We start from the raw sequence: 27,889 nt of genomic DNA, 5'->3' as shown, positions 1-27,889 counted from the left end.
GGCTTCCACCTCCCTTCTAAAGGGTTGAATTCAGTAGAACTAACTTTTAGGCTGTGGACCTACTACACTTTTCCAAGTACAATCATCTTAAAAACACCACAGAAGCCCAATTACAACAAGTAGTAATGCATATTCCTTAGCAAAATATGGTGACAACAACCTTCTACCTCTAAAAATACACTGAATAGATGGCCTTTTCCCAGCTGTTACCAAGCCACGTGCTGCAGCTTCTTTCCCAGCAGGCTCTGACTTGCTTCTATAGGATTCGCTAGTTTGCACGAGAGTATATTTGCTTTCAGACCAGTTCTCCAATTGGGTGACAAGGTAATCTGCAAAAATGAATAAAGGACTTTGTTTTTACTGCTGTATCAATGAACAGATATTAAGTATCTCTTAGTACCAAAGTAAAATGCTTTCCTGAAAGCAGAAGCAGAGGGTGAAGTGGATACAAGAGTAAGAACAGTTTTACTAAGAAGAGGAAGTTTAAAAACAGGGAATCAGCTTAGGGTTATCCTAAAATAGGCAGTTCTATGAAAAAAAGGAATCCAATATAGTGTGAGGCATATTGGAATATTCCAAATATGTACAAAAACTGATGCTTATTTTGAAAAATTCAGCAGAATTGACATGGAATTTTTCAGTATTAAACATACTACCTAATAATAATTTACAACAGTAGCTGTTTTCCATTAGATACCAACTTTAAAATAAATCTTGCTCCGTTCTAGAAGAAGTTGCCATTTCAATGCAGTCCTCTTGTCTTCTGGTAGAGTGAGGAACTCCTGGACCTGTTAATAACATGACATCACAGCACACTTCAGCACATAGCTGTAACGTCTCCGCAACAAAATGATGATGAAAAGAGGATTTAATGCATTTGTAAGCTGTACTTTTCAATTTTAACACAGTCTTTGATACATGTACATAACAGATAAATCACAGTGAGTTGCAGGGGATTGCAACCATCTTCTCTGGGAAGTGTTGATCAATTAAAGTAATATTCTGAGTAGGGTATTCATCACTCTTACATTTAACAAGTTTCTTATCAGCAGCCAATGACTTCTACGTCTTTACTGACATGTATATGAAGAACTTGCACATATAAAGAACAGTTAGAGGTATTTGTAAGATTCATTTCATCTGAGCTGTGGAGCAAGATAAGAACAACCTCATTTATTTCTACTTACAGTGCAGCCTAAGGTTTCCTCAGCTATGCAGTCAGAGAGGTAACAAGAATAAAGAGTGCCTGTGTGATCTGTCAGATCAACAAGGATGTCAAAGCTCACAAAGGTTGACTTTGAATCTGGAGTGATGTCACCACAGAAGTTGCACGTGTTTGATGTTTCATTCACCACAAAACGGCACACTGAGCTGAAACACAGAAAGGTAATTAGTGCATGCAAGTCCTTCTTGCTTGAGCCTGTTCTTAAGGCTGAGATTGCCCAAGAGACTCTTAAAAAAATAAATAGATCAAATCATCATCTACACTTTCAAGTCCATGTGAGAAAAAAAAAACAACCTCTTTCTCTTTCCTTCCTCCAGGACCAGAAAGTCCTTCATAAAGCCAGCTCCTCTTCCTTGCTGATGCTGTAAATTCTATGCAACAGAAATTCAGATGCCAACTGCTAGAGCTGCTTTATTTTTTGTCCAGAACTAGACTAAATACCGTTCTATCTAATTTGGGTCAGGGGGAGAAGAAAAAAACATTCTAAAACACAAATTTAGAAGAAACAGTTGCTTACCATCTGCTGCGAATAACTTTAGATACATTATCATCAATGTCCAGCATGGAAATGTAACCATAAATAATGCCAAACACGGGTTCAGGTTTTCCATCACTCTGTAAAGCTTTTTCTTTCAGCTGCTTCACAGTATAAACATCAACTATAGTCTCCACTACAAATTTAAAAGACATGTGAGTCTAAGAAGAAACAACACAGAAGAGTAGCAACATGAAAAGGACCTTAAGAAGAGATGATCAAAAGCATCAGAAAAGCAGTGCACGTCTTCCTTTTGGAGAAGGCTCATCATTGTGGGAGGGAAAAAAAAGAAAAAAAAAAAAGAGTAAAATCAAGAAAATCTCATAGTTAATATTTGTATCTCCTCAAAATGAGTTTTTGACCAAAACTTGCAGTGTTTCTTACTTAAGCCAGAAAGAGCATGTCAGGCCTCACACTTGCATTGTCACTAAGCATGGAGATACATAAGTGATAACCTAAGGAACAGCCCTGTTAACAGTCCAGACTTGAAGTATGCAGCCAGGCTATGGCTTACTTTCTAAAAAGACTATGAACTTGAAATTTGAGCTGCACCATGAAACAACTTTATCTAGTTTCATAAAATCAGTGTTTGGATCCACACTTACAGTTAATGGACTCTTTCGACTGCTCCTCCATTTTATCATGCAAAGCTCCTGATTGTGCACTCTCTCTCATGAAGCTGAAGAGAATATTTGCTTCTGCAGTTTCTTGGGGAAAAAAAAAAAAAAAAGAAAAAAAAACCAGTCATTTTTAAGTAATAAATGCATGTAATATACAGATAGATCAAAAATTGTACAACTTTTTTAGTTCAGGTAGAACCCACAGCATGCCTCTTGGAATTGGCCAAGAAATGCATTTCTCTTGTTTTCTTCTAACTATTTAGCAGTAGAATGTGTGCTTTATTCATACAGTGGAATGTATGAAGGCTGCTTAGATTAGATAGACAGACAGACACATAATAGTATTGTGGAAGCCAAAAGCTTGGTCACTATATGACAGACAAGAAGCAGGAAGCTTTCTGAGGCAAACTGGTAGAAATCAGACCTCCAACAAATTCACTCATGCTTTCTTATCTGTAGTGATTACTAATATTAAAATGATATGTCAACAGCTCTCACCTGGATTAGTTGTAATAATGGTCTTTGATATCACAGTTGCAGTCATACAGTTCCTGAATTTGTCAAAATTTACTCTCACATCTGATGCAAATATTACTGGGCATAAAATAAAAAGTCTGTTACTTTTGAATACAGATTGCATTAGGAATTACAGAAGAAAAAAAAAAACAACAGGGAAAAACAGAAAATTATACCTGTTTCTCGTGGGATCCAACTCTGTGCAAGCTGGATAGATTCATTATCCCAACTGAACCAAAAGAAGTTAATGTGTCAGAACGTTTCTGAAAGAGCACCAGTGCTTTTAAGTACAAAACTACTAAATAATACAGTTATAACTAAATTGCTCAAAGAGAACAGTTCCCTCATTACATGCACATGCAAACAAAATGAAATACTCTGTTTATCCACATGCATTTAGTTCACAGCCAGCCAGGATGCTTTAAGTGTGGCCCAATACAGTCCCTGTTTAATCCCATGCCAAATAAGATAAAATAAAGGGCTGTTAGACTGTTCAAAATAAACATCACACCTGGAAAAATACTGCATTATTTCAAAGCTGAGCATCAAGTGATTTCTAACTAAAGCAAATCGGAGAGAAAGTAGCTGCTTGTCATCTGAGCTTCTGCTCTGGGAACAAGTTGTTTGCTGACATCACTAGGGCAGATGTTCAGCCAGCTTTCCAACACTGGAATCCTTGTAAATTGTGAATAAGACTAGAGTGAGGTCAGTAGTAGCCCTCAACAATGATGATTTAATGTTTAGGTCCCTTGATAAAATGTCATGCAGTTCCTCTTAAGTTTGGATGGCAAGAGTACTGGCAAAGCACAGCTTTGTTCTGTTTTTAATTAATTACAGAAAGATTTCAGCTCTTTACTTTTCACCTGGCATTGCTCAGCCAGCTCTTCACCGATGGCCTCTGAAATGTCTTCACTCTCATGTCGTTCACTGCTCAAGGACTCCTAAAAACCACACCTATCTCCTCTGCACTTCTAAATTCTGTTTGGCTTTAGAAATGAAGGATATTCCTTTTTTTTTTTTTTTTTTTTTTTCCCCTCACTAGTTTGTGGTAGAAGTGAATGAACCTTTAAATGCCACGTCCTGGACAAGTGCAAAATTCTGAATTAAAAAAAATACAGCCATTTGGAACTAAGCTTCATTTTGCCATCTGTTAGCTAACAGTCTGTAAGTCATACAACTAGACATGTAGGGTTACTCTATGGAGACTTTTTAAAGTCTCTATTTAGTGTCTATTGCTGCCTCATTACCACACAAATAACAAAGCATTTAAGACAGTATCATAAGCAGCATGCATTTAATTCTTTTCCTGCTCCTGCATGAATGTATTTTAGTAAATTAAAACATATTTTACCATATTATTGGAAAGGACATCTCTGTTTCATCGTAGAGCTTTACTTCACACCTCTGACCTTTCCTTTTGTCTGAAGTTATAAAATACTTTGGCTCACCAACCTTTAAAAAGACAGAGGAGCAATATGTAAGCAGCAGCACTCTCAGTGTTTAGGAGTATAAGGTGATAACTTAAAACTTAACAGATGACTTTAAAAGTGGGGGGAGGGAGGAACTATACACAACTAAATAAAACCTATCCACCTATAGGTGTAGGTTGTTATAAAATTATGTATACTAACAGTAGTAATTTTAATTTAGAAGTAATTTCAAGATAAAGAGACACATTTTACTTTATAAAAATCAGCAGTTTATATATTTGCAAGTTATCTCCTGCTTTCACATGCATGATTTCAAAAAGACTATTTAGAACATTTCCATTCCCTTCATTTCCTCCCCTGTGTTGCAGATGGTAACTTCACGTAGCTCAGACTTCAGATCAGTTGAAATCACTGCCAACCTAAACAGCAGTGATCCCACTGCCTGAGTCCAAAAATCAGTACTCACATGAAGGCAGTGCAGTTACCCCTGCTAAGAAGAAAAGCACCAGTCTGATGGCGCCTTGACTTACTGACATTACAGCTGCAAGCACATTAAGAATTCTTCCATCAAGGCTCTGTCCATTTGCAGTGATATCACCCAGTGAATAATAATCCTGGGGGTCCTTGACAGGCAGGTGCAGCAGAGAAAGTAGCTTGGTGTCCATTTCGTAGCATGAAGAGGTTTTGACAACTGAATGATTTTCACTGATCAGTAATTTGTAGCAACTACATAGTAGGCAGCACACATGCACACAAAACAAACATCAATTAATATTTCACTTAACCAATTCATTAACAGTCTAGAATGTTGATTCAATTCATGAGAAAAAATCATTTTCCTTAAAGATGGATACATATTTCAACGTTTCAGTAATTTTTAACTATAAATGTAGACCTTTCCTCCTGCAGAAGATTTATGATTGTGTACTGAATGCTTATAGAACTGGAAATCCAGAGAGCAGTGTAGAATATGTATTTTTAAGTCTTTCAGTTCTTATCAATAAAGAAAATGAAATAAGTTCTGAAATGGCTGTAATGCAGGTAATTGGCATTGTGACATAGTGAGACTACTGCAGTCAGACTGGATTTGGTAGCAGGTTTTCAAAAGAAATTCATCTATGACTTTAGTAATATCTTTATTATTTTTATTATTTCACAGCAAAGCTGTAATAAAAATTAAAATGTGTGCAATGAAGAATATGTTTTAATTTGAGATTATTTGACCGCTGCTTCTACCGATAGCCAGCTGCTGCAGTGGGCTGGCACTGAAAGGAACTGGTCCTTCTGGAAAGAGCTACCAGTCTGCACTGTACATTTACCTCGGAGTTACAGGGTTGAATTTTTCTTCCTTTTCTCCTTCCTTTGACTGGACTAAAGGATTTTCAATTGTAACTGCAATCAAACAGCAGTGAGTTCAGTTAAAACACTGAATGCGAATGCTTGAGAAGGAATTTTAAGAATAGAATTGTTTCCCAGGTAGGATATGGAAAAGAACATGCATGTGCAGCAGCTTCTGTTAAATGCTTCCATTCTGAAAACATTATCTGGCCATACAGCTTGCATTATAGCCAGAGTCCCACAGGAGTCCTCAAGGCATTTAATGGAAACAAAATGACTAAAATTTGCTGTGTGCACAGTCTTCATAGTCACAGCTTTTATCCAAACACTGCACTGTGGCCAGCAGTCTTTTTATTAATGATATAAAAGCACAGACTGTAAATAAATTGAAGGTTTTTCTTGTGTTTGTTTGTTGTTTTTTTTTTAATGAACAATCATATTAATACCTATGAGTAATGAAGGCAAAGAAAAACACTGAACTACTTTGCAGAGATTATTTTTCATAATTTATAATCATGTAATGTAAGAATTTAGATCCATTTAACCATAGGTGAGACGTGGGTGGCTGCATTCAGTGGGTTTGTATTTGGTCTTTTTGTTGACACATTTACTGGTTTTGAATTTAAAACTTGGAGATCTTATTTCACTCCTCTTCATACTGAACGTAACTGAACAATTTGTTTCCAATTAAACTGCTTTCCATCTCCTCTGAGGAAAATATAGCAAAACCACAAATACATAACACTGGTTTACTGGGGAAAAAAACAAAAACACATTCAAACAGAAACGTGTTAAGGATAAACTCCAACTTACCACAGTCACCAACTCTGAAGCTTTCTGAAAGCGATCGGATATATTCTTCTCTGCCCCAAGAATTGACATTAACAAAATGAGATGGTGAATCACGAATAGTGAAACTGAATGTGTATCTTTCAGACCCAATGTCTGCAAAAAACAAACACTACTGTTAGCATTCACTGGCACACCTTGGTTTCAACTAGACTCGATTCTAGAATGTATGTATAAAAACTATTGCTACAGGGTTTTGCTAGATTCTGTCAGAGAACCACTATCAGCAATGTGGGGAATACCACTAGAGGTCAGCAGACTTGTCGGTAAACACATGGAGGATTGCAATAGGCTGCCGTCCCTACAGTGGTACCTCTACCTGAGTGCCCACATCCGAGTATCACTTAACAGCGCCACAGAAGCTTAACAATCTAATGCAAGAGCAACCAAAGAACTGTAGGTCGCTAGATCCAAAGCAGTCATCCTTGGTGTTGACACACATTATCGGGCAAGACTGTAAGTGTATGTACTAACAAACTTGTTCTGGTGGGCAGGCAGCCTGCAGAGGGCTGTGCCCACGTGTGAGAGCCAAGAGACAGACAGCAGGCTGGCTCAGCACAGTGGCACAGAGCTGGAATAGCTGCAGCCAGATGCTTCCTAGCAGTCTGTCCCCAAGCTGTAGGTACATTGTTTCATTATCCAATTAACTGTGTATTATCGGTGTATTATTCCCATTTCTTTTCTTTATGAATATACAATAATATTGATTTGGCATTGCTCAGACCATAAATTATTTGTTTCACTCCTTAAGAAAGGCCCTCAGCATTTCTCTGGGAGAATGGAGAGGAACAAGCCATAATCAGCACCAGCAGTGTGCGTGGTAGCAGTGTGTTCAGTTTGATACTGTCTTCTTCAGACCCTGAAATACTTCCACGCTGGAATTTTTCAGTATGGATTCTAATTGATACCATTTAGCCAAACTAATACTGCTCTCTTTCCTCTTGCTTCCCACCCCCCACAATTTTGGGAGGGCATTTCTATTCTATACACTTTAGACTCAGAGGTCTGTTTATCATTTAAATATCAATTTCAGTCAGACATGCCGAAGTATACCACATAACAAAATGAAGTAAAAAAGGTTTTAAAAGACTCTACTTTTTCTGTCTGGAAAGCTTCTGACATCTGTTTTTCCAATAACCACACCGATTACATTCTAAAAAATAAAAAGATTATAGAATAAGAGTATTAAACACAGATGTATATGATGAATTAGATTTCATGGACTTGTACTCTGCTGATGATAATAAGCATATTTCTGACTGGTAATCACTTTAATCTGTTTATTCCACAGTACCCCATGAACAAAGGGCTAAAACATAAACATACAATGTTACTTTAAAAAACGTGATTAAAGATATTAAAAGAGCTACATCTGTTTCTGTTTGTAAATCAACGAGTGGACAAAAGTTCACCCAAAAACATTCATAATTCTGCCTGTTTGTGGTATCATCTCCTCAGGTAGGCAGTAATATTGTTGTTTTGTGCAGAGGCCTCATATCTCCTTAAATCCACTACGAAAAGGCTGGACAGAGTTTATTTCACAGTTAAGCACCCACTGTTCTCCCTGCTGTCACCACAGAGATGCACACTTGCACACCCACAGGGATGGCCATTTATGCCATCCTCATCTTAACAACATACATTTCTACAGTGCTTTGTGCCTTTCAAATGACCACAGTGAGACCTTAGGCAATAAACGTTTTTTGAGTACGAAAACAAAACTCATCTTAGTCTGCTTTGCTAAACTTTCGTTTATTATGATAAAGCAGCCCAGTCTCAACTGCAGAACAAAACTGCTAGGAACACTCACACAACAAGATGTCCTGAGCTGTGAACAACTTACTGTGTTGAACACAGGTAAAAACACAGTGAGTGGCCCAGAAAAGCATGACAAGCGGTAGTTTCAGACTTTTTTTAGTAAGGATTACAGAAATACCACATTTTATAGTATGTTGATGTAGAATATTCTGGAATAATATACAATAATATATATTATCTGTGAGAAAAGAGCACAGAAGTGCTTCTGGGAACTTTGTCTGGTAGCGAAGACCGGAAGAGGAGAATGTCATCATAATACAGCAAAAAGAGAGAGGTGGAAACACAAAAGGCCCTGAGGCTACAGAGCTATCTTCCACTATAAACTAGCACTACATTTATTTCTCAGCAGATTACCCTAATTGCCATAAACTCCAAAAGGGATGAATTGAATGAAAGGAATGAAACCATTAAGTGCACCACATCTCTTTCACAGCACACACGTGAACTTACCTGCTGTACTCCACAACTTCCTCGTCCCAGCAGTGGAACCACAGCAGTCAATTAGCATGGGGCAGTTCAGCAATTTAATAAGCAACTGAATTTTGCGTCTATTCATCAAACACTGCAATCTGACTGACTACAAACATACAACACCCATGTGCACTCAAAAATCTAGTCTCGTGATCCCTGTGTACTTTGAATCACTAGATGGAGCAAGGTCACTGTGTTATCCCATCCTGATGGACACAAACTCATTAGAAGGATGCAGGCATTAACTGTGTAACATCCTAGTTCTCCCAGCCTTTCTGTAATGAATATTTTCTATCTATCTACAAGACACGGTGATTTAGATTAGAATTTTACTTTTCTATTTTTGGATTTGCTTCTTAAAAAAATAAAAATAAAAAATTCAGTTAAATCTGACTACAGTACACACTCCATCACACTGCTGGAGTGAAGAACTGATATTTAGGATGACTTTTCACACAAACTATGCTCATGTAAATCTGCAGTTTCCAAAAGAGGTCTCCACTGTGTATAAATACATTCATCGTTCTCTTACTAGTACAAAGCCTGCCAAGCAAGCTAACAAAAGGAAGTGATCTGGCTGAAAACTATTGAGGGAAAGGAGGGTGCAAGAGGGCATAAAAACTTCCAGAGATCATTTCCCTGATCAATTTATTGTGCAACTGTACAAGCATTGCTTTTGCCAAAAGAGGAGGAGTGGAACATGCCTGGCACTAAGGAGTAGGGCATGCTGCCTTTTTTGGCAGGGCAGTGCTTGAGGCTGCTCGACCAAATCGTGACACTACAGCATTACAACACTGCAAGTTTCTTACAGCCCCATCCATTTTACTTTTAAAAAACAAGCTGCAAAGTAAAAAATTACAGGATTTAGATACATACTGATCAGTCTATCTTAAGATACTGGTAAGCTACCTTACTAAAAATACTCTATTTCCTGCACATTTGCTAATTGCAATACTCAATATTGGTCTTATTTGTACAGATAAAAGCTTTTAACCAAGTCAGTGAATCCCTGTATTTGGTAGTACTGGTGAGTGACAGACTAAATTAATTTTGTTGGAGAACAGGAGTTTCTAATAAGTTGAGAAGAGCATACAGTGCCACTGCGAGAGCATCCACAACTCTCTTCCCTTGTTCATCTCTCTTCTCTGATTTCTGTTTCATTTGTCTAATGAACACTATTGCTCTTCTTAAAAGAAACAAAGGGCTAAATTGTCCCCCTCCAAATAAAAAGCTGTGGGAATAGGAAAGCTTATTTTCAGCTTTTCACAACACATCAGATCTCCTGTTGGACGTACGGTTCTGTAAGCACACATCTACTTCTTGCTGCATGGAGAGATGCAGCTGTAACATGGTATCCATGTGGAAGTGCAGCTTCTCTGTTTTATTCTCCAGGCATCAGCTTCCTGCAGCATCAAATGCTCAACACACATTATAACTAGTGGGCTAGACAGAGCAAAGGGTGGGAGACATTGCAGAGGGAGCACTGTAGCCTTCTCCCTCCTGTTTTAAAACATGATTGTGGATAGAAAAGAATTTTAAAAACTGGGTCCCCAGACTTTCTAGTTATAATTCAACCATCTGTAATCCAAAAGAGAAAACAAATGAGTTACACAGCACACTCCTTTGTTCAGCTCTTGCTCCTGGGAAGATTGTTCTCATTTGTGTCAGGAACAAACAAACAAAAGAAAATCATACAGACATTCAAACATCTGCATGAAACTACCAAGTACCAACCTCTGCTGTTTGCCAAGTTTACTTTATGGTTCATCCTACACTTCTGTACTCCCACAAGCAAAGTTTTTAGCTCCTTTAATAGCCTGACAACTGCAAAACCTGCTTTTTGTCCTAAACAAACAGAAACAGTCCTATCTGAGATGTAATTGTGAGATTTTTATCCCGTTAAAACACCATACCATTCAACAAGAGTTTTGTGTGAGTAATTAAGGACTACATTAGTTAGCTCAGAGGGATTGAGCACACAAATAAGAACTTCAGGTCTGGGCCTTGTGTTCATAGCTTGTGGTGAAAGACTATTGTAGGTTACAGATGTATTGTGACTGCATAATACTGACTCTGTACATGCTTTACTAATTCTGCATCCATTTAAAACACCACAAAGAAGCCTCAGATTCTTTCAGACACTCAGTTGTCCAGTCAATATCTATAGTTGGGGTATCCACATACTATGGACAACAACAGCATCAATTTTCATTTTCCTGGTTTATACACAAAGAAAGTAAGGTACTTTATATCTAACAATTATACTAATGCTATTAGTATCTAAATACACGTCAATTACATAATTTTGCAGTAATATAATACAGTCATATACAATTTCACTTGAGAACAAAAGTACTGTGTCACTGAGACTTACAGGACGAGCAAGATTTGGATGCAGATCTGAAAGGGCAACAAAGTCCCGTGTTGAACTGGAATGAGCCATTCTTTATCTGTAATTTGAGAAAATTAATTTAGATTTTAAAAAAGATCTAAACAAATCATTTAAAACTACTCATGGGAGGAATAACGAGCAGATTTTTAACACAAATGTTTTGGCCTAAACATCATATTTTCAATAAAAAGTATTTCAAGCTGTCTGAAGTAAGACAATCCTTTATTGTTTGCACTTGGCTAAGGAATAGTTACAAATTTTACTGCTATCTGTTTTTTTCACACAAATGTAATTTTTTTCAAAGCATTAAATAATTCCATTAGCACAAGCCTCTGAAAAATATTTACCTTCCTTCTCCTGTCTGGGAAGTCCAACTGTACTTGTTAAGGCAGCTCGTTATATAGAAGGCCATTTATGCGGGCGGAAGTATGAGTGTTGCACTGAAAACCACCTTCGTTGAGATTTTTTTATTTAACATTAAACTACTTTAAAACATTTTCAGACTGCCAACTTAACCTTGCATTCCTGTGAGCTACCCAAGTCCTCTCCATTTCTACCAAAGTTGGGCTGTGGTTACTTGCTAGCCTGCCTGAAAGCCTTTCTTTATTTCAGTTCCATGTATGTTCAGAGATGTTACTGATATTTATCAAACAGTTGTCAGATGCTACTTTTTTTATATATATAAAAGGAACCATCAAGCCATCCAAATCTAAATAATCTTTAATACTGGGGAACTGCTGATGTTCTCAGGGGATGTCTGTTCCAAACTTTTTAGCACAAGTCTTGAATGGATTTGGTATCTGTGCACCTGGCACCCTGTGTGAGAATTGCTAAGCACTTCGTCTGTCGTTGGCACAATGATCTATCTGCTAGAAAAGCAGGCAGATTCTACTTTATAGAACATAAGCAGTTCTCAGAGATTATGAAGTGATTTCTCTAAAAAAAGACTCCCGCAGATAGTTACTTAAAATTTGCTTTATAAAAAACCACTCAGCAGCGTGACACTCAAACCTACATCCATTACATGGAAGAATTCATGTTCGCTAATGTAGTCAAGTCAGTTATCCCTCCAAGGCATGTCAGTGTTCCCATCTCTAGAGCATTTCAACACTGTTGAACGCTATACCTCACACCACAAGTGAGTCAGCTGGGAGCATATGCATCAAAGGACAATCAGAGAGGCAATTAAAGATTTAAAACACCACAGACCCTGACCAGCGGAGCAGCAGTGCCCTGTTGTACCGATTTATCCTCTCCTCAGGGGCAGGAGCTGAGCCCCGAGCTCAGCCGAAGGAACTGTCAGCACCTGCTCAGGATCAGATCTCCTGAGAAAAAAAGACAAGATTGGAATTCAGAATAAATTAAAAACACTGAAACCTTTGGCACGATCACCCGTCCCAAACTGGTGTCTGGCAGCAGAGGAGCTGGCGCCCTCAGAGCTCAGCGCTGCACAGATCTTCCTTGCGTGGGCCCACCATTGCCCTCCCACCCTGCCCTGCTCTGAGCAACACGTGGCTGCTGGCCCCACACTGCCAGAGCTGGGCAGGAGGAGCACTGACCTCACCTGCTGCCCACAGGTGTGGAGAGAGAAACAGAAACCCAAGAGAGGAATGGGCCGCCCTGAGAGAACCGAGAGACAAAATGGCGCTGGGAGCCGAAGGCGGGAAAAAGACGAGCTGGGTGTGAGGGCTGCTGAGCTGCTGTGCAGCAGGCACCAACCCTGGCCTCCAGGAACAGCTGCCAGGACAAAGCCAAGAAACACCGAAACGCAGAGCCTCAGGCTGACGGTTTCCACCTACCTGACCAAAGAGACTCAGGCCTGAGCGCAGTGCTGCCAGCTTCGGCTGCAGTGAGCTCAGCATCCAACCCAGGGCTGAGGGTGCAGAGCTGCAGTTCCTCTTAGCAGACGTATTTACGAACACTGTGACCCGCAGGGCTGTGCCCAGCGCACCTCCACACCTGCACACCCTGCCCACAGCTCTGCCACTGAAGATGCCCAGCAGATGAAAACCAGCCCTTTTCTGCTGCGATGCAAAACACACAAAACGCCACCAAGCCCAAGCAAAATTTCAGAAAGCTCAGGAAGAACCATTCTCTGCTTATTGTGTTGTTTTTTTCTTTTTTTTTTTTGTATGTGTGGTAGCTCTAAGACAAAAAAGTAGCCTGCCTTTCATAAATGAATTGGGATTTTTGCTCTAAGGCACTGTATCGATTTGCACATACCACTCCTGGGTTTTCAGGCTGTGGAGAGAACTGAAGTGAGCCATTTTGATCATTTATATTGCATTATAAAATTATACATTTTTAAAAATCGATGCCCTTCACTTCTGTATCATACAAAAACGCTACTGTTGATCAGTGATTTCATGGCCTCAAGGTCGCAGCTATTGAAGTTTTTAGCACAGGCAGACAAATTCTCTGGGTTGACTGTATTACGGGATCTTTCATTTCTTCAATTAAACAGCTGAAAATGGACACCACCTCTGCTCTCCTATTTATTGTGTCACTAAAGTCCACGATAATTACACCGCGCTGATGACAAATGCATGCCAGAGAACTGACAGCTTGGGTGCTGGGCTTTTTAGGACACGTTTTATACAGCAGGATCTATAGCTCTAACTTTGTTCTGTATGTTTAAAGTCTCTAAAATCAGGAAGAGAACACGGCCATGGTTCATTTTTCTGTTAATTCCATTGTTTTCAGTATTTCGAGTTAATGAACAAAAAGCAGACAATGAATATGGTGATGTGACCCTAATCAGTTAGGAAGAACTTATGCTGGATAATGCTGCCGGAGGTGCAGGGCTCATGCTTACCATCATGACTGCAAGGCAAACCAGACGCAAATAACCACACTGAAACGAGATCTGCAGGTTCTGCACTGTTGCAGAGGGCGATCACAGGATCATGCCCCATGGGCTGGCAGGTGTCGGATTTGGTGGGTTTTAGTGGGATAGGAGGGCCTGCTTTGCTGAATGAAGTGGCAGTCCAGTGCTGGTGCCCAGCACAGGCACCACTTTCCTTAGGCTTGGTCCCACTGAGCTGTTTATCTCCCACAGGCACAAAGGACAGGTGAAACCCGAGGCTACCAGCACTGAGTCTTTGTTTGGACTCAGAGCTGCCAGAACAAGGGTTCTGTTGTGCATTGCTCCTCAGCATCCCCACAGCCTCAGTAGGCATTTAACAATTGCCCTGCGTTCTACTCCTGGTGCTCGCTCCCTTTTTGAGCACATCTACACTTTAAAAATAAGATGCATTTCATTTTCCCCGTAGTAACTTCTTCTAGGATATCATTCTCAGGTGTGTCCAGAGGCAAGGAGCAACACAAAGGGATGCACCCAGCCACAGCACAAAGGCATCTGAGGGAGAGGGCATGAGAACTGAGCATTTCCCTGGAAGACGTGATTAGATGCCAAGTTTCCAACTTACACATACTGAGACATGAATACATGTGACTGATGCACCTATCTGGCAGCAATGCTTTGACTTCTGCCATTTGTCAGGCACATGGCATGGGGGGGGGGGGGACAGGACAGTCAGCAATTTGGAATTCTGTAGGTTACTGTGAGCTGCTAACATCTCTATTGGTGCTTGTAATAAACAAACGTCTCCAACCAGAATGTCTCCCACTAATATGCAATACCAGCTGCTTCTCCAGGTGTTTTTAACAGCAACACTGAAGTGAGCTTGCAGAAATAGAATTTGCTCAGCTTTACTAAAGCTTTTCTCCTCAATTAACCTCAAAATGCTCTTATAAAGTAGATCAGCATCATTATCTCCATTTGTCAGCCGGAAAAACAGAGGCAAGAGAAAGACTAGAAGCAGTTTCCCGAGGGCCAGGTTCCACACAAGTACCTTAGGCACATCCACCCAGCTCCATATGAGTACCAACCGCTGTGAGAGGGCTGCAACAGAAGATCAATATTTTTCTGATCTAGTGCTTGATCCCTGAGAGGTCTGAGTGATTTCAGCTCTCCAGCACATCAGGAGCACTTAGCACTCTGTCGATTCAACCTGTGATTAGCAGAGACTTCCCATGCACAGCTGCACGCTGAATGGTCCCTGCTAATTAGGCTTTCATGAATGGATTTATTTAAATTACACTCATTGGTATGGTCAAGGAGTGCAAATGCCATTTTGTAATTCACTTAGCAATTTGTTATGTGACAGTACCATTTGCACGCAGGGGAAGCTATCCCTGTCTAGCAATAGCAGGGCCATTCCTGAAATCATCTTCAAAGGGATCTCCAAGGTTAGAGCAAATCAAAATATTTGCAAGTTTTACACTGAACACAGCTTTTACTTTAATTTAACATTTATACACTCTCAGGACCAAAAGAATCTGTGAAACGAAAAGGGCAGACCTGTAAGTGTATGTAACTGGCCTGGCTGATTGCATTAAAAGCAGCACATTATTAAAGGTATTCCCTTTTCAACAGCTTTGGCTGATACCTGAACTGGATAAGAATGGGGTGTGCTGATGAAGTAGTGATGGACATCTTTAGCAGAAGCAGTGCAGCTGCTGATGTCGCCAACAGGTGCTCAGCGTGCTGAACGATATTTAATCTAAATGTCTCCCCATCACCACAGCAAGTCTTTGTTAATCTCTTGCTTTGCCATGCATCTCCCCCATTCTGATCTGCAGCTCTGGACTCATCCCAGTTCTATTTCAATAGGAGTTTTTCACTCTGTGCAACCTTCTGAAGCCCAGGAAGATGAAGCAACCTGGAGTTTTATTTGAAAATGAAAAGGAGCATGAACCATGGCTGGTTTCAGCTGCTTTGGTCCAGGGAAAACACAAAGATCTGAGGCTGATGCATCTGCAAAGCAGCAGTGTGAGCGCTTCTTGTGTGCAAGCACGAGCCATGGGACCACACGTTGAGGACTTGGGGTGGGGATACCAATGGCTCTCTTTTGCCCTACTGCTGACAAAGAAGAAAAAAGGCTGTCTTGAAGGTGTAAAGCTATTTAGGATGTGTAAGTGCTGCCCCTTCCAGCTGTTCAGGAAAGACAGTGTTCTGAAACAACAGCTGCTCTCAAGACATTGTCTCCCAGTTCCCTCTGATGAATTCACAGAAAACCTCTTAAAACCAATCCAGCCTTCCCCTTGGGCAGGGAGCTACAGCATCTGGGGGCCCTGAGAGCAGCAAGGTCCACGCTGGGGGATGGTGGCAGGGCTCGCTCTGTGTGGTTGGCCCCGGATGCCCGTTCATCAGCAACCTCAGCTCATAATGAATTCAGAAGTAATTAATCCCTTCTGCTATGCTCACGCAATGCCGTGACGTCACGTAAATTGTGCAAGCTCAGCGAGGAGAGAAAACCACCGGTGCCAGAACATGCTGCAAAACCTGCTCATTCTGGCCACTGCTGAATTCTAGCAACAAAGGAAACACCACAACTGAAATGCTCAGAACCAGGCTTTGGCTGAGGACTGTAGGGAAATCAGTCTGATGGTTACCTCGCCAAAAGCTGCAGAGATAAAAAGTGCTTTTTTTTCTTTTCTTTTCTTTTTTTCTTCTTTTTTTGAGACCCAAGCAGCACGAGAGCACCCAGGCTGTGGAGGATAATCTCTCCCCTATATTATTCCAAATACATTTCAGTAAAGTCAGTGAAATTACTTGGATTTTCACCACTTTCCTCAAGACCAGAACTTCCTCATCCCCCTATGTGCAAACAAATGATGAATAATTTCCAGCAAAGCACCATGAATTAAAAAAATACAACAATTAAAAATAGTTTTAGTGACAGCTCCCTGACACTAGGGAAGAATGCTTTAGGAGAAGAAGAATGATATTTAGCATTGGTTGGCTGCCATTCAAACATTTTCGGCTATTGAAATCAATGAAACCAAACCCAAATAAGTTCTGTTTGGATTTCAGATTGATACATGTGATATTCAACAGTACCAATTAGGCTGCGCATGACAGGAGCCCTCCAGCAACATAAGTGAGAGAAAACCCTTCCAAACTTCAGTTTCCAACCAAGTCTAAAGCTCAATCCCTTTTCACCATGCCTGAGCAGATCGTAAGGAAGAAAATCTGGGATGTAAATCTCGCAGACAGATGAGGATGGCTGTAAGAGAACACCGGAATCATAGAGTAAATAACATTTTCCCCCACCACAGATTTCAGTGAACAGAACATTAGAGAAATGGAAACGATCTGTCCAAGCTAAACTTTCCTGCAAAAATATACCTTTGATCTCCTGGCCGAGTGCTTGGCCCTGGAGCCAGTGGCAAAGTTCCCATTACCTCCAAAAGCCAGGACTGCTTCCAGCTCCTTCCTATAGGTAATGGCGTGTCAACATTTCCATGGTACGCCTGGCTGCCCGTCAGCCAGCTAGCTGGAAAATTCTTGCATACCAACACTGACATTTTCTGTTTTCATCTACTAGGAAAAAAAAAAAACCAACCCTCTCCTCAAAGCCCATTCAGAGTGCACAGATATGAGATCTGATCAAAACGGAGCTACATCAAGAAATTTTCCCTAAAGAAAATGAACACTAGAGGTCAATCTAACAACTTGTCCCGGAAATATGTATCCCTGAAATAAAATATTACAGACTTCTTCTGTGTACTGTACACCTTTCTAACTACATCCAGATTCACTGGCTTGGCAAGGCACTTCGTATCTAACAAGAGTTTGTTCTATTCTTTTGAATTTGTTCTCGTCTTGCTGTACATTAGTATTTCCTTTCCTGGAACTTGCCTATATGATCGCTGTCCCGATTGACATGGCTTGCTAATGTACTTAACTACCCGTTCATGAAACAAAAGGGGAAATTGGCACTTGTGTGTGTAAATACCAGGGGCTAAATGCATCCCTGCTGCAGCCCCACTGCACAGGATTGTGTTGGATTAGAGACAAGCATGGGGACAAAGGGGCAGCCACTGCTGCATGGCCAAAAGCCCATCTAACCAGAGGAAGGTCTGCGATGGCCTCAACTGTGACCCCACAGATGATGGCATGTGATGGGATGCAACGAGGCTGTGGCTTTCAGCATTCAGCTCCAGCTGCCATCTCTTAGGCATATGGATCAGTTTGTGCCCTATTCACCTCATCTTCTGCACTTACGTTCTATGGCTGTGAACTCTCACAAACTATTTACTTCTAATGCATGCAAAACTGTTTTTTCCTTTGTCATCCTTAGATGCCCAGCCTTCCAGTGTCAGTGGTTTTCTCCCTCCCTTTTCCCTGCTCTTAGTAAGAGAAGTACAGTACAGCACTACCAGCCTGCTTCAGCCTTTCTGTTACAGACTTCCTTTGCAAACCCTCCATTCCCTTTCACAGGGCTCCTTTCTTATTCAGTCTCAGTAAGGACACCAACATAGTCTTCCTCCACCAGGAAAGCTAAGGGACATTCAAGGCACAGAGATCAAGTCCAATGGAAGTGCATACCCAGCAAAGCTCATGTTTAAGCACATTTCTCCCAGGGAGTCACCGGGACCATTCATGTGCTTCGCGCTGAGCACATGTGTGAATGCTTTGCTGAACCGTGGCCAAGCACAGTTCTTCTTTATGACTGTGGGCCAGATCCTGTAGCACTGAGCAACACCGATGAGTAACATTTATTCACACAAGCAGTCTCTGTGGAGCAGGGCTGCCAAGTCTTGGCCCTCTATGATTTTCTCTTTAGCAAGCAGCCAGAGCAGAGCTCCATATGGCAGCGCCAGCTCCTCACTCAGCAGCTTGCCTGTTGCCAGCTCCTCAGTGCAAACAACCCAGTGAGGCAGAAATGTTCCAGCCCAACCTTTGCATTACAATTACCTTTAAAAAAAATACCAGAAAAAAAAAATCCTTAAAATTCTTTCAGGGTGTTTCTTTGTGATATGGCTCCATGCATGACCATGGATAGTGATGCTCTCCTGGGCAGCTCTGAGATCTTCCTGGAAAGGGGTATTTCCCAGGAATGTCCAGAGGGATCTGGTGCATCCCAGGGCCACCACAGACATACCAGGCTGGCAGGACAAGCCTCTTGCACTCATCTTCAATATGGCCCTCCTGTGGAGCTCAAGCTGCTGGTGCGTGGACTGCTCTCTTTGATAGTCCTTTCCAGTTACTGCATGCAAAGGAGAGATTCAGGAGGGATGTGAGAGTGACTGAGATTATGACATAGAGATCATCGAATCATAGAATGATTAAGGTTGGAAAAGGCCTGCAAGATCAAGTTCAACTGCCAATCCATCCCTACCATGCCCACTAACCATGTCCCTCAGTGCCACATCTCCATGGTTCTTGAACACCTCCAGAGATGGTGACTCCACCACCTCTCCAGGCAGCCTGTTCCAGTGCCTCATCACTCTTTCTGAGAAGAAATGTTTCCTAATATTCAATGCGAACCTCCCCTGGTGCAACTTAAGGTTGTCACCTCACCTCACTGGTCTTCTGGGAGAAGAGGCCAATCCCCTAGTGGGCACCTTCTACTCTCATGCAGTACAATCCTTGATCCAAGAGAGTCAAAATGAGGCAGAGCTGAGTGGGAAACCCTACCCCATCTTGCCATCAATCTCACCTGCAGTTTGCCCCTAGAAGCTTTGTGTTTCTTGGCACCTCCCCTCTCACTTTCCTACTTTAAAATACACCTGCTGCACCAGCAGTGAGGACCCTCCAGGTACTGTGAACACCCTGCCCAAGCCCTCCTAGTATCGCTCAGTCAATAGCAACACTAGCCAGGAACCATTACACATCTTGTGCTTTCTCCATCCTTCACCACCCAGTTCCAAGAGGCTGGGCATGCAACTACTGGTGAAGACCTTTAACAGGGGTTAACATTTTTTCAAAGGTCTCTGAGGACACCAAGCAGAGCACTGAGGAAATGGCCCTGGCAGAAATGATTGCCAGAACTGAATGGGGAGCAGGGTTCTTGCGTCCCTCATCACCAGGATGTCACCATTCCTCAGTGCCATCATCCTCCTTGTGGAAACCAAAAAGCACAACAGCACCCAGTGCATGGTGGAATTCACCCAGGCAGAGTTAGGTCAACTGAGCACTGAGCAGGATTAGGTCCCCACTGAAGCATGGGTTGATTATGCTTATGGAACCATTCTGCATCCCTGCACCCTTGGCCTCTCTGTAGCATATGTTATTACTGCCAAATCAATATGTGTGTCTTCCTGGTAAATAATTGTGTCAGTGGGATGCTAATGGTGTGCAGTGCTCATGGTGTCAAGACTTTTTTTTTTTTTTTGTCAGCAAAGCTAAGTCATTCCTTTTTCCCCCTTCCCCCCTTGCCAAGCCTTCCCAAATGCACAAAATGGGCTCCAGACCCACCTCCTACGAGGAAATGAGAACCAGCCCCAGAGGATCACCCAGCAAGAAGCCTCTGTACGGAGATCTGACGCCTCTTCAAAGCTGGGGGAGCAAATGTGCTCCTACCTCCGCTGATTTATGGAGAACGTCTGCGTCACTGATGCAGGGGAAATGCTTAAACACTACCAGAGGGAAGGGGAACGAAGCACTCACCGCATGCACTGAGAGCTGCGCTGCATAACCCCACACTATTTATTATACTTTGCTTTGATATAATTAGACCTATATTACATTCTGAAGGCAAACAAACAGCTCAGTGATGGTGCACGTGCTGCTGGATTATATGTCCTCTAGCAAAATAAACTCTGGTGTGCTCCTGCTGGGACCATCCAATGACCAGTGGGACATGCTAAAGGCCACTCTCAAACTGCACGTGGCAGCAGACAGCCCAGGATTATGTGCCCATGGTGTGGGAGGACTCAAGGAGAGCAGGTGGCTGTCCCATGCCCCATGCTGCCTGTGCCAGAGACGGGGGGAGAGCCCTGCTGGGTGTAAAGGCAGCACCAGAAGGGTTTGGTTAAACAGGGCAGAGCCCCATGGCACCATGTGGAGCTGCTCCTCCTTCCTTCCTCACCACACTGAGAGATTTGGGGTATAAATTGCTCTATCTGTTTGGTTTTAATTTCTGCTGATGCCCCGGTATTATTTATGCTCTTGAAATATAGCAGTGTGCACAAGGATAGCATTGTGTTCATGAAATACAGCCCACTGCCTATCCTATTTATTGAGCAGAGTAGTAAATAATTCCCATGAGCACAACTCAACCAAAGGGGCAGCAGACATGGCTGAAGGCTGCCCATATGCCAGGGCTGGCAATACCGTACCAGCAATGCTGGGCCATGGGGCAGCTCCTGAAATGCTCTTCTTCATGCAAAGCAGAGCCAAGAGAGCCAGCACAGCAGGTGGATGACAGCAACAGCTGTGCCCTGGGCTGGCATAAGACTCCTGGTGCTGCAGGAACATCCAAGGGGATGAGTGCCAACATGAGACACCTTGCAATGCTCCCAGTTGTTGCCAGAAGGGGAGCAACAACCAAAAGGCAAAGGCCAGGCCATGTCCAAGGGACATGCAGCCATTGGGAGCTGGTTCCTGCAGCTCCACACACTCCAGAGGAGCCCGGAGCCCACTGCTAGAAATGAAAACACACTACAAGGATTTTTTTTTCAAGTTTGATTTGACCTCACTTGGGGAGGAGAGGAAAGCAGTACATAACAGCCCTGTGTATAAAAGCAGTTGCCTTATTAGCATAGTTAATGCCTGTGGAATTTACTCAGTGTCAAAATTCTTGCACTTTTTCCAGGGGAAAAGCAACAGGAATATCTGCATAATGTTGTCCATGCAGAACTGCATCTCCCTGCTGTCCCAAATATTTTCCTAGGAGTCCTCTCTGCCCTGAAGCAAGAAAAGGGACCCAGAAAAGCCAAGTGCTTGGCTGTGTAGATTGAGTGTTGCTATACTGGGTGTCATTTGTATTGGTTCAAAGGTGAAGCAATACCATCATCAAAGAAAGAAGCTCAACAGCCTTGTAGGAAGATCTGAAACAGATCTGGACCTGGTATCAATCATACAGCTGAGCTGAACCAAGTGAGGTTGATTTATGCCACCAAGAAAGCAGTTTTCTAGGCTCAAATTCTTGCCCAGCCCTGCTGCTGCCAGAGCTGCCTGTCCTGTGCTGGGCAGAGCTTATCCTGTTGATGCCATCTCTCCCAGGAGCCAGCACAGAGCTGAGTACAGAGAGAGATGGCAATGGGGACACTGCAATGCCATCAGCTCTCACTACGCCCATCCCAGTTCATATCAGGGCAGCATCTGCAAGCAGAGTGGCACAGCGCAAAACAAGAAGCTGCTTTCATCAGCTCTGCTAACACTCACCCTAGGATGAACACAACAGCCAGGCGGCCTCTCAGCAGGGCTGGCTCCTTCCCATTTATCTGGTTGCTATCCCCAATGGGGGAGCACCCAGCCCTCCACACCCTGCAGCATCAAACCCTTTCAGTACCCAGCACTGCCCAATGCCACTGTATCCAGCCACATCCCTGCTTGGCGTATGCAGGCAGCAGCATAAAAGCTCTTTGCCTTCCTGGAGTCCCCCCAAATGTCTCCTCTTGTTCCATGGACAGAAGCAGATAACATCAGACACGCACTGACGCCATTTCTCAAGCCATCCCCCAACAGCATCTGCCCATTTCCACAACTGAGAAACATTCCACAGCCCCAGAGAGCTGCAACAACTTCAACCTCAAACCCCCAGTCTGCTTCCAAGGCTGAGCCCTGCTGCTGGGGACATCCCTTTGCACCCACTGTGCTCCCCAGCCCTGCAGACAGCGCTGAGAGCGGCTTCACCTTGGCTCCATCCCCACGCAACAGCTGTTTGCCAAGCTCAGACTTGGAGCTAGTGATAGACTTTTGTGCTTTGGCTCAAAGATTCTGAAAACAAGAGCTTTAATCATTACTTGCTTTCATGCACCGAGAGCCAAAATTGTCTTGTTAAATACAGTAAGTGATCAGTGCTCACAGTAAAGAACATTTCAATGACTGCTTGTGTGGGTAATTATTTCAGGCTTGCCTTTCTTCCCCTCTTGAGAAACATTACGGAATGTGGAAATTATAGCACAGGCTCCCTGGACCCTGAGCATGCTCTGCTGTTTGCAGGCGCTCACCCTGGGGCAGCTGTAGCAATGTCTGTGCCTGGTTGGTTGCATGCCTACTTGCTGCAACATTGCTGGGCACAGGAACCATCCCTGGGCAGCTGGCACCAATATCGTGTCCTCTGTCACAAGAGTGGCCTTTGCCTCAGACAGGTCTAAATGATGCAGCAGAAGCTGCATTAAAGATATTTGCATGCTCCCAACCTTTTCTACCCATGCACAACCCTACTTTGCTGCCCCGTTTGCAGGCAGACATAGGGATGACAGACATGGGGACACGTCACTGGAGCAAAGCCGGCAGGAAGGGAGTTGCTCCCAAGCAGCATTGCTTCTAAACCACTCCAATATGGCAAGGCAATGGCAACCAGCTGGGAAAGCATTTTAAAGACCCTTAATTAAAGGCTGACTGTTGCACAAGCCCCTTTCCCACCCCCACCAGGAGTGTTTCCCAGTTCTCAGCCCCTCTATCCCTTACACTTTCCCCCTGGTGTTTCCTGGCAGCATGCTGGGGCTGCTCCTGGCAATCAGCCCTTGTGGGCAAGGGAAGTTTGCATACGCAGCAAAAAGGAGAAAAAGTGAAATATTCTCTGTTAATTTTCCAGCACGGATGGAGGCAGCACTGCCGGTGCATGTGCCAAAGTGAAGCCTATGTGGCTGCTCCAACTCCTGCTTGGGTGCTGGGAATAACTCCTTCATCTCCTTGCTACAGTCTGCATACCACTGCAATACATCAGGAGCAATGGGACTGCATCAGGCCCCCCAGCACCACTGCTTGCCTCTAATCCTGGGATCCTGCACTCAGCTGCAGGGTCTCTTGGTGCCTGGGCACAAGGCAACTCTAATGGCTGCAGCTCCACAATCCTTTCTCTGCTCCACAGGCCCCAGGCAGTGTTACTGCCCCATCCCATGCCCTTGGAAAGTGATGGGCACACACCTGGGGGTCCTGTCCTGCCAGGGGGCAGCCTGCCAGAAGCCCCCTCCCTCTCCACCCCCAACTTATTATTTCTATTGAAATATTTTGATTGGTGATGTGAGAGCTGATTCCATTCACTAAACAGCAGTGCTGTTGTGCTGCTGGGTGGGGGGAAAGGGAGGACCGTGCAGCCTATGCAGAAGCACCATGCAGGCATGACATGGACCCTGCAGGGAAAGGGACACCACAGGCTGGGGGACTGTCATCTTCCAGACCATATTTGTCACCAGCCCAGTGGGACAGAGCCCTGAGCAGGCTGCAGGATGAATAGGGTGACCAGAGCATGTCCAACTGCCCTGAATCATAGGATAGATTGAGTTGGAAAGGACCTCTAAGGGCCATCTGGTCCCACTCCATGCACTGAGCAGGGACACCCACAACTCCATCAGTGCTCAGAGCCCTGTCCAGCTTGACTGTGGGTGTCTACAGGGATGGGGCACTGCCACCTCTCTGGGCACTCTGTGCCACTTCCTCACTGCCCTTAGGGACTGGCACCAATCCCCCTTGGGAGGAATGGCTATTGGGATGCACAGGCAAGTCTTTAGATCTTAGCAGAAAAGCAACTTGCATTTTTAAAATGGCCCAAAGATTACTTCTTTTGCACCAAGAATGCAAATAAACTCAGTCGAGCAGTCCCACCACTGGCACAGCACTGATGCCAGCTCTACAGCAGCCTTCCCTGGCAGCCCAGACACTCATGGTGGGGACAAGCCAGCAACACGTCCCATCCCAGTTTGAACAGGAACAGCTCCCAGCAGGTTGCTCCCAGATAAATCATTTGGTTAATTATTTCAGTAAGTAACAACTTTCCTAAAAGCAACTCAGTGCCTGTTCACAGGCTTCCAGAGGGGCCAGATACAAAGGATGCATTTGTCTCACCCTAATTCCAATTAAAGCAGTGAATAACCAAACCCACAATCAGGGCACAGGTTGAACCGCAGCAGCTCAGCTCCCCTTGGGCTGGAAGTGAGTGCTGTGCTCTCCATGTCCTGCACACAGCCATGATGCCCTGCACCTGACAGTGTTTATGCCCCACATGCAACCCAGGCTGCTCTCTGCACTACTTGGAAGCCACCACCAGGCACGTGGTTGCAATTAGAGCAACCTCAGCGTGGGCATTTTCTCATCTATTGGGGAATATGGCATGAATTTATTTTGTGTATTGAGATTACATCAAGATTGGAAGCAGAGAAGAGGCTGGGTGGGGGATGGCAACTTGGGGTGCTGTTGGGCTGAGCACTGCAAAGGGATGCATGTCTCCCCCAGGGGCTGCCCCCTGTGCCAGCTGGACACTGCAGTACATCCCATGGCATGTAGCATTGCAGCCCAGTGCATCCCTGAGTGCTGGAGGAAGTAGAACTTGCTGCCCACTCCCACCATAGGAGCACAAACTCACCTCCACAAGGCATAGGCACCACCTGAGTACTGCCAGCACAGCATAGCCCCCAAACCATGCATTCAGCTGAGTTGCCCCAGCCCTCCCTGCTTCACCTTCACTTGCCTTTGAGCTCTGGTAGATTCCAAACCCCATTCACTCTCCCATCACAAACCAGAGATGCACCAGCAGCCCCAGGGCTGAGCACTCAAACACTAAAGAAGCAGCAGCACCACACTGCAGGAAAGATCTGGAGACCTCAAGCACCAGTATGAGGGAAATCTCAAAGATTTGTCCTGAGTATTGTGAGATGGTCCCTGAACACCTCTGAGCAACCACACTGCCCTATGCCCAAATATTTCTGGGACTCTACCTTACAAACAGCGCAAAGGACAACCAAAAGACAAACAGTGTCCCTGGCTTCAGCTTCCTCCTTACCTGCTAGATCCAGGACACCACCTACACAGCTGGACCAGGTCCTGCAGCAAGGAGCCAGACCCACAGATCTCCTGCATTTATCACCTCTAGGTGCACCACAGCCCTGCAGCATGAGCCCCACCTGGGAACGGGGTGTGGGGCTGGTGCAGCAGGCAGAGAATGGGGCACATCCCTGTCAAAAGATGCTCCCAAGGCACATCAAAATGAGAAGGATAACTGCAAATAGCTGATCTCCAGATCTTCACAAAAAATCGGAATGTTTTAATTACTTCCTTGTGGATTTTTTTTCTTGTCCATCCTTCTAGGTTTGGTATAAAAGACAAAAAATAAATAAATAACAATTTTAGAAGGTTTTCTAGTGCTGCTCTTCCTGGCTCACGTAGCAGCTGAAACAGAGTGGGAACACTGGGGCACAGGAACAGCAACACTTTGGATAGTTAACTTCAAAAACAGAAATTGAGTTAGAAATGGAAACTTTGGTTGAGACTGAGAACAAAACTTTCCACACTTGGCAATGGAGATTTTCTTGTGTGGATTTCCATCCCCCTCTTGCTCTGGCAACGACTAACATCCACTGGGACCTGGGGCTCAAAGGCACTGGGAGCTTTGCATCCTCCTCCCAGCAGATGCAGACGCAGAGCTGAGGAGTGCCTTTGTCCCAGCACTGCCACTTGGAGGAAAACATCACCCTCCAGGCTTCTGATTTTTAGCATTCTGAGATAGATGCAAAGAAGGAAGTCATAAAAACACCTACATGGGTCTATTTCCCTACAGCCCCATCAGCAGCTCCCCACAGCCTCAAGAATGAGTCCATGGGCTCCATGGGCTCCATGGGCTCTGGTGCAGAAAACACAGCAATGAGAGGAAACTGGCTGCTGACTTCCCTGCACCTCACCCAGCTCAGTGCAGACTCCCCACCTTGGTTTCCATCAGTGACCACTAACTGCTCTGATAGCAAACAGCACCCTGCAGATCCCCAGCTTAGGGCTGAGGCCGTGCACACGTGGAGGGGCTGCCATGCAACGATGCACCAGGTGTTCAAACTTGTCCTTGTGCTGGACCTACAGCCTCAGTGTGTCCACCAACACCTCGTGCCATGGATGTCACACATCTCCTGAGATTATGCTGCCTTAAAACACATCATGGTGGGGAGCTGCTTGACGGCCACGTTAAATCCCAAGCGCTCACTGGGGCTACTCCATCCCAGGCACCTTCCCTCTGCCCATCCAAGGCCGCTTTTATGGCCCCGATGTAATGAAGTGCGGCTTCACCTGGGCAGACCCACAAGTGGCTCCTCTCTGAGGCAATGAATACAAATACTTGACCTCGTGAGCCGTGGGGCAGCAATTAGTTTAAGCAGGGGGTTTGTGTAACACTTCAAAAGTCTTAATCCGTGCGGTCAGCCCTGGCACGGTATTTGCCAGAACCTATTGAGTAGTCTTAATGAGTCTGCAAAGCAAGCTTTCAATACATTTTGGGTCGCTTCAGATGCTTTAAATGGCATAGTCTATATGGTATTGTGCGGCTTTAGAAAGGCCCGGGCTCCAAAAAAGTATGGTTCCCTTTCACAGGGCAGACAGACCCCATCCTTGGAGCCGGGACCCTGAGAGTTTTGCATATGAATACGGCTCGGGCTGAATGCAGTCACTCAGCTGGGAAATAGGATCACTATCAGCGTTTCCAGGCTTTCACAGGCACTTGGGAAACTTTAAAGCTCTTGGCGGAGAATAATTTGGTCGAATGTCGTGGCTGGAAACAAAACCGCGAGCGGCGAAGCATGGTCCATTGCGCAGCTCTGAGTGCCACCACAGCAGCACCAGCACCATTTCATCTCCTGTTTCCAGTCCTCTAAAACAGCCTTGATTCCTCCTATGGCTTTAAACCCATAAAGCTCACGTGTGGCACCCGGGCATCTTCAGCTCATGGATGCTCACAAGGATGGACAGACAGCCAG

General features: G+C 43.9%; 1 protein-coding gene across 2 annotated transcripts; it reads right to left on the bottom strand.

Annotated features, from left to right (window-relative positions):
• Positions 1 to 7: 7 nt before the first annotated feature.
• MEIOB (meiosis specific with OB-fold) lies at positions 8 to 25,999 on the bottom strand. Of its 2 annotated transcripts, none has more exons than XM_048961520.1 (15): positions 25,936 to 25,999; positions 12,404 to 12,519; positions 11,177 to 11,252; positions 7,609 to 7,666; positions 6,478 to 6,609; positions 5,646 to 5,718; positions 4,857 to 5,052; positions 4,248 to 4,348; positions 3,073 to 3,125; positions 2,879 to 2,974; positions 2,366 to 2,467; positions 1,743 to 1,896; positions 1,188 to 1,371; positions 702 to 788; positions 8 to 329 (listed from the first exon to the last, which is right to left on the bottom strand). In XM_048961520.1, exons 3-15 carry the CDS (start codon positions 11,243 to 11,245, stop codon positions 207 to 209), a joined length of 1,428 nt encoding a protein of 475 aa, XP_048817477.1. In that variant the 5' UTR covers positions 11,246 to 11,252; positions 12,404 to 12,519; positions 25,936 to 25,999; the 3' UTR covers positions 8 to 206. The 2 variants fall into 2 exon arrangements, with proteins under 2 accessions (XP_048817477.1, XP_048817478.1); XM_048961521.1 differs by having other exon boundaries at positions 269 to 329; positions 657 to 788.
• Between the last annotated feature and the right edge of the window lie 1,890 nt (positions 26,000 to 27,889).

Source organism: Lagopus muta, chromosome 15 (genome assembly GCF_023343835.1).
Source record: "Lagopus muta isolate bLagMut1 chromosome 15, bLagMut1 primary, whole genome shotgun sequence".
Classification (NCBI taxonomy): domain Eukaryota; kingdom Metazoa; phylum Chordata; class Aves; order Galliformes; family Phasianidae; genus Lagopus; species Lagopus muta.
This window is presented reverse-complemented; position numbering and strand designations above follow the sequence as displayed.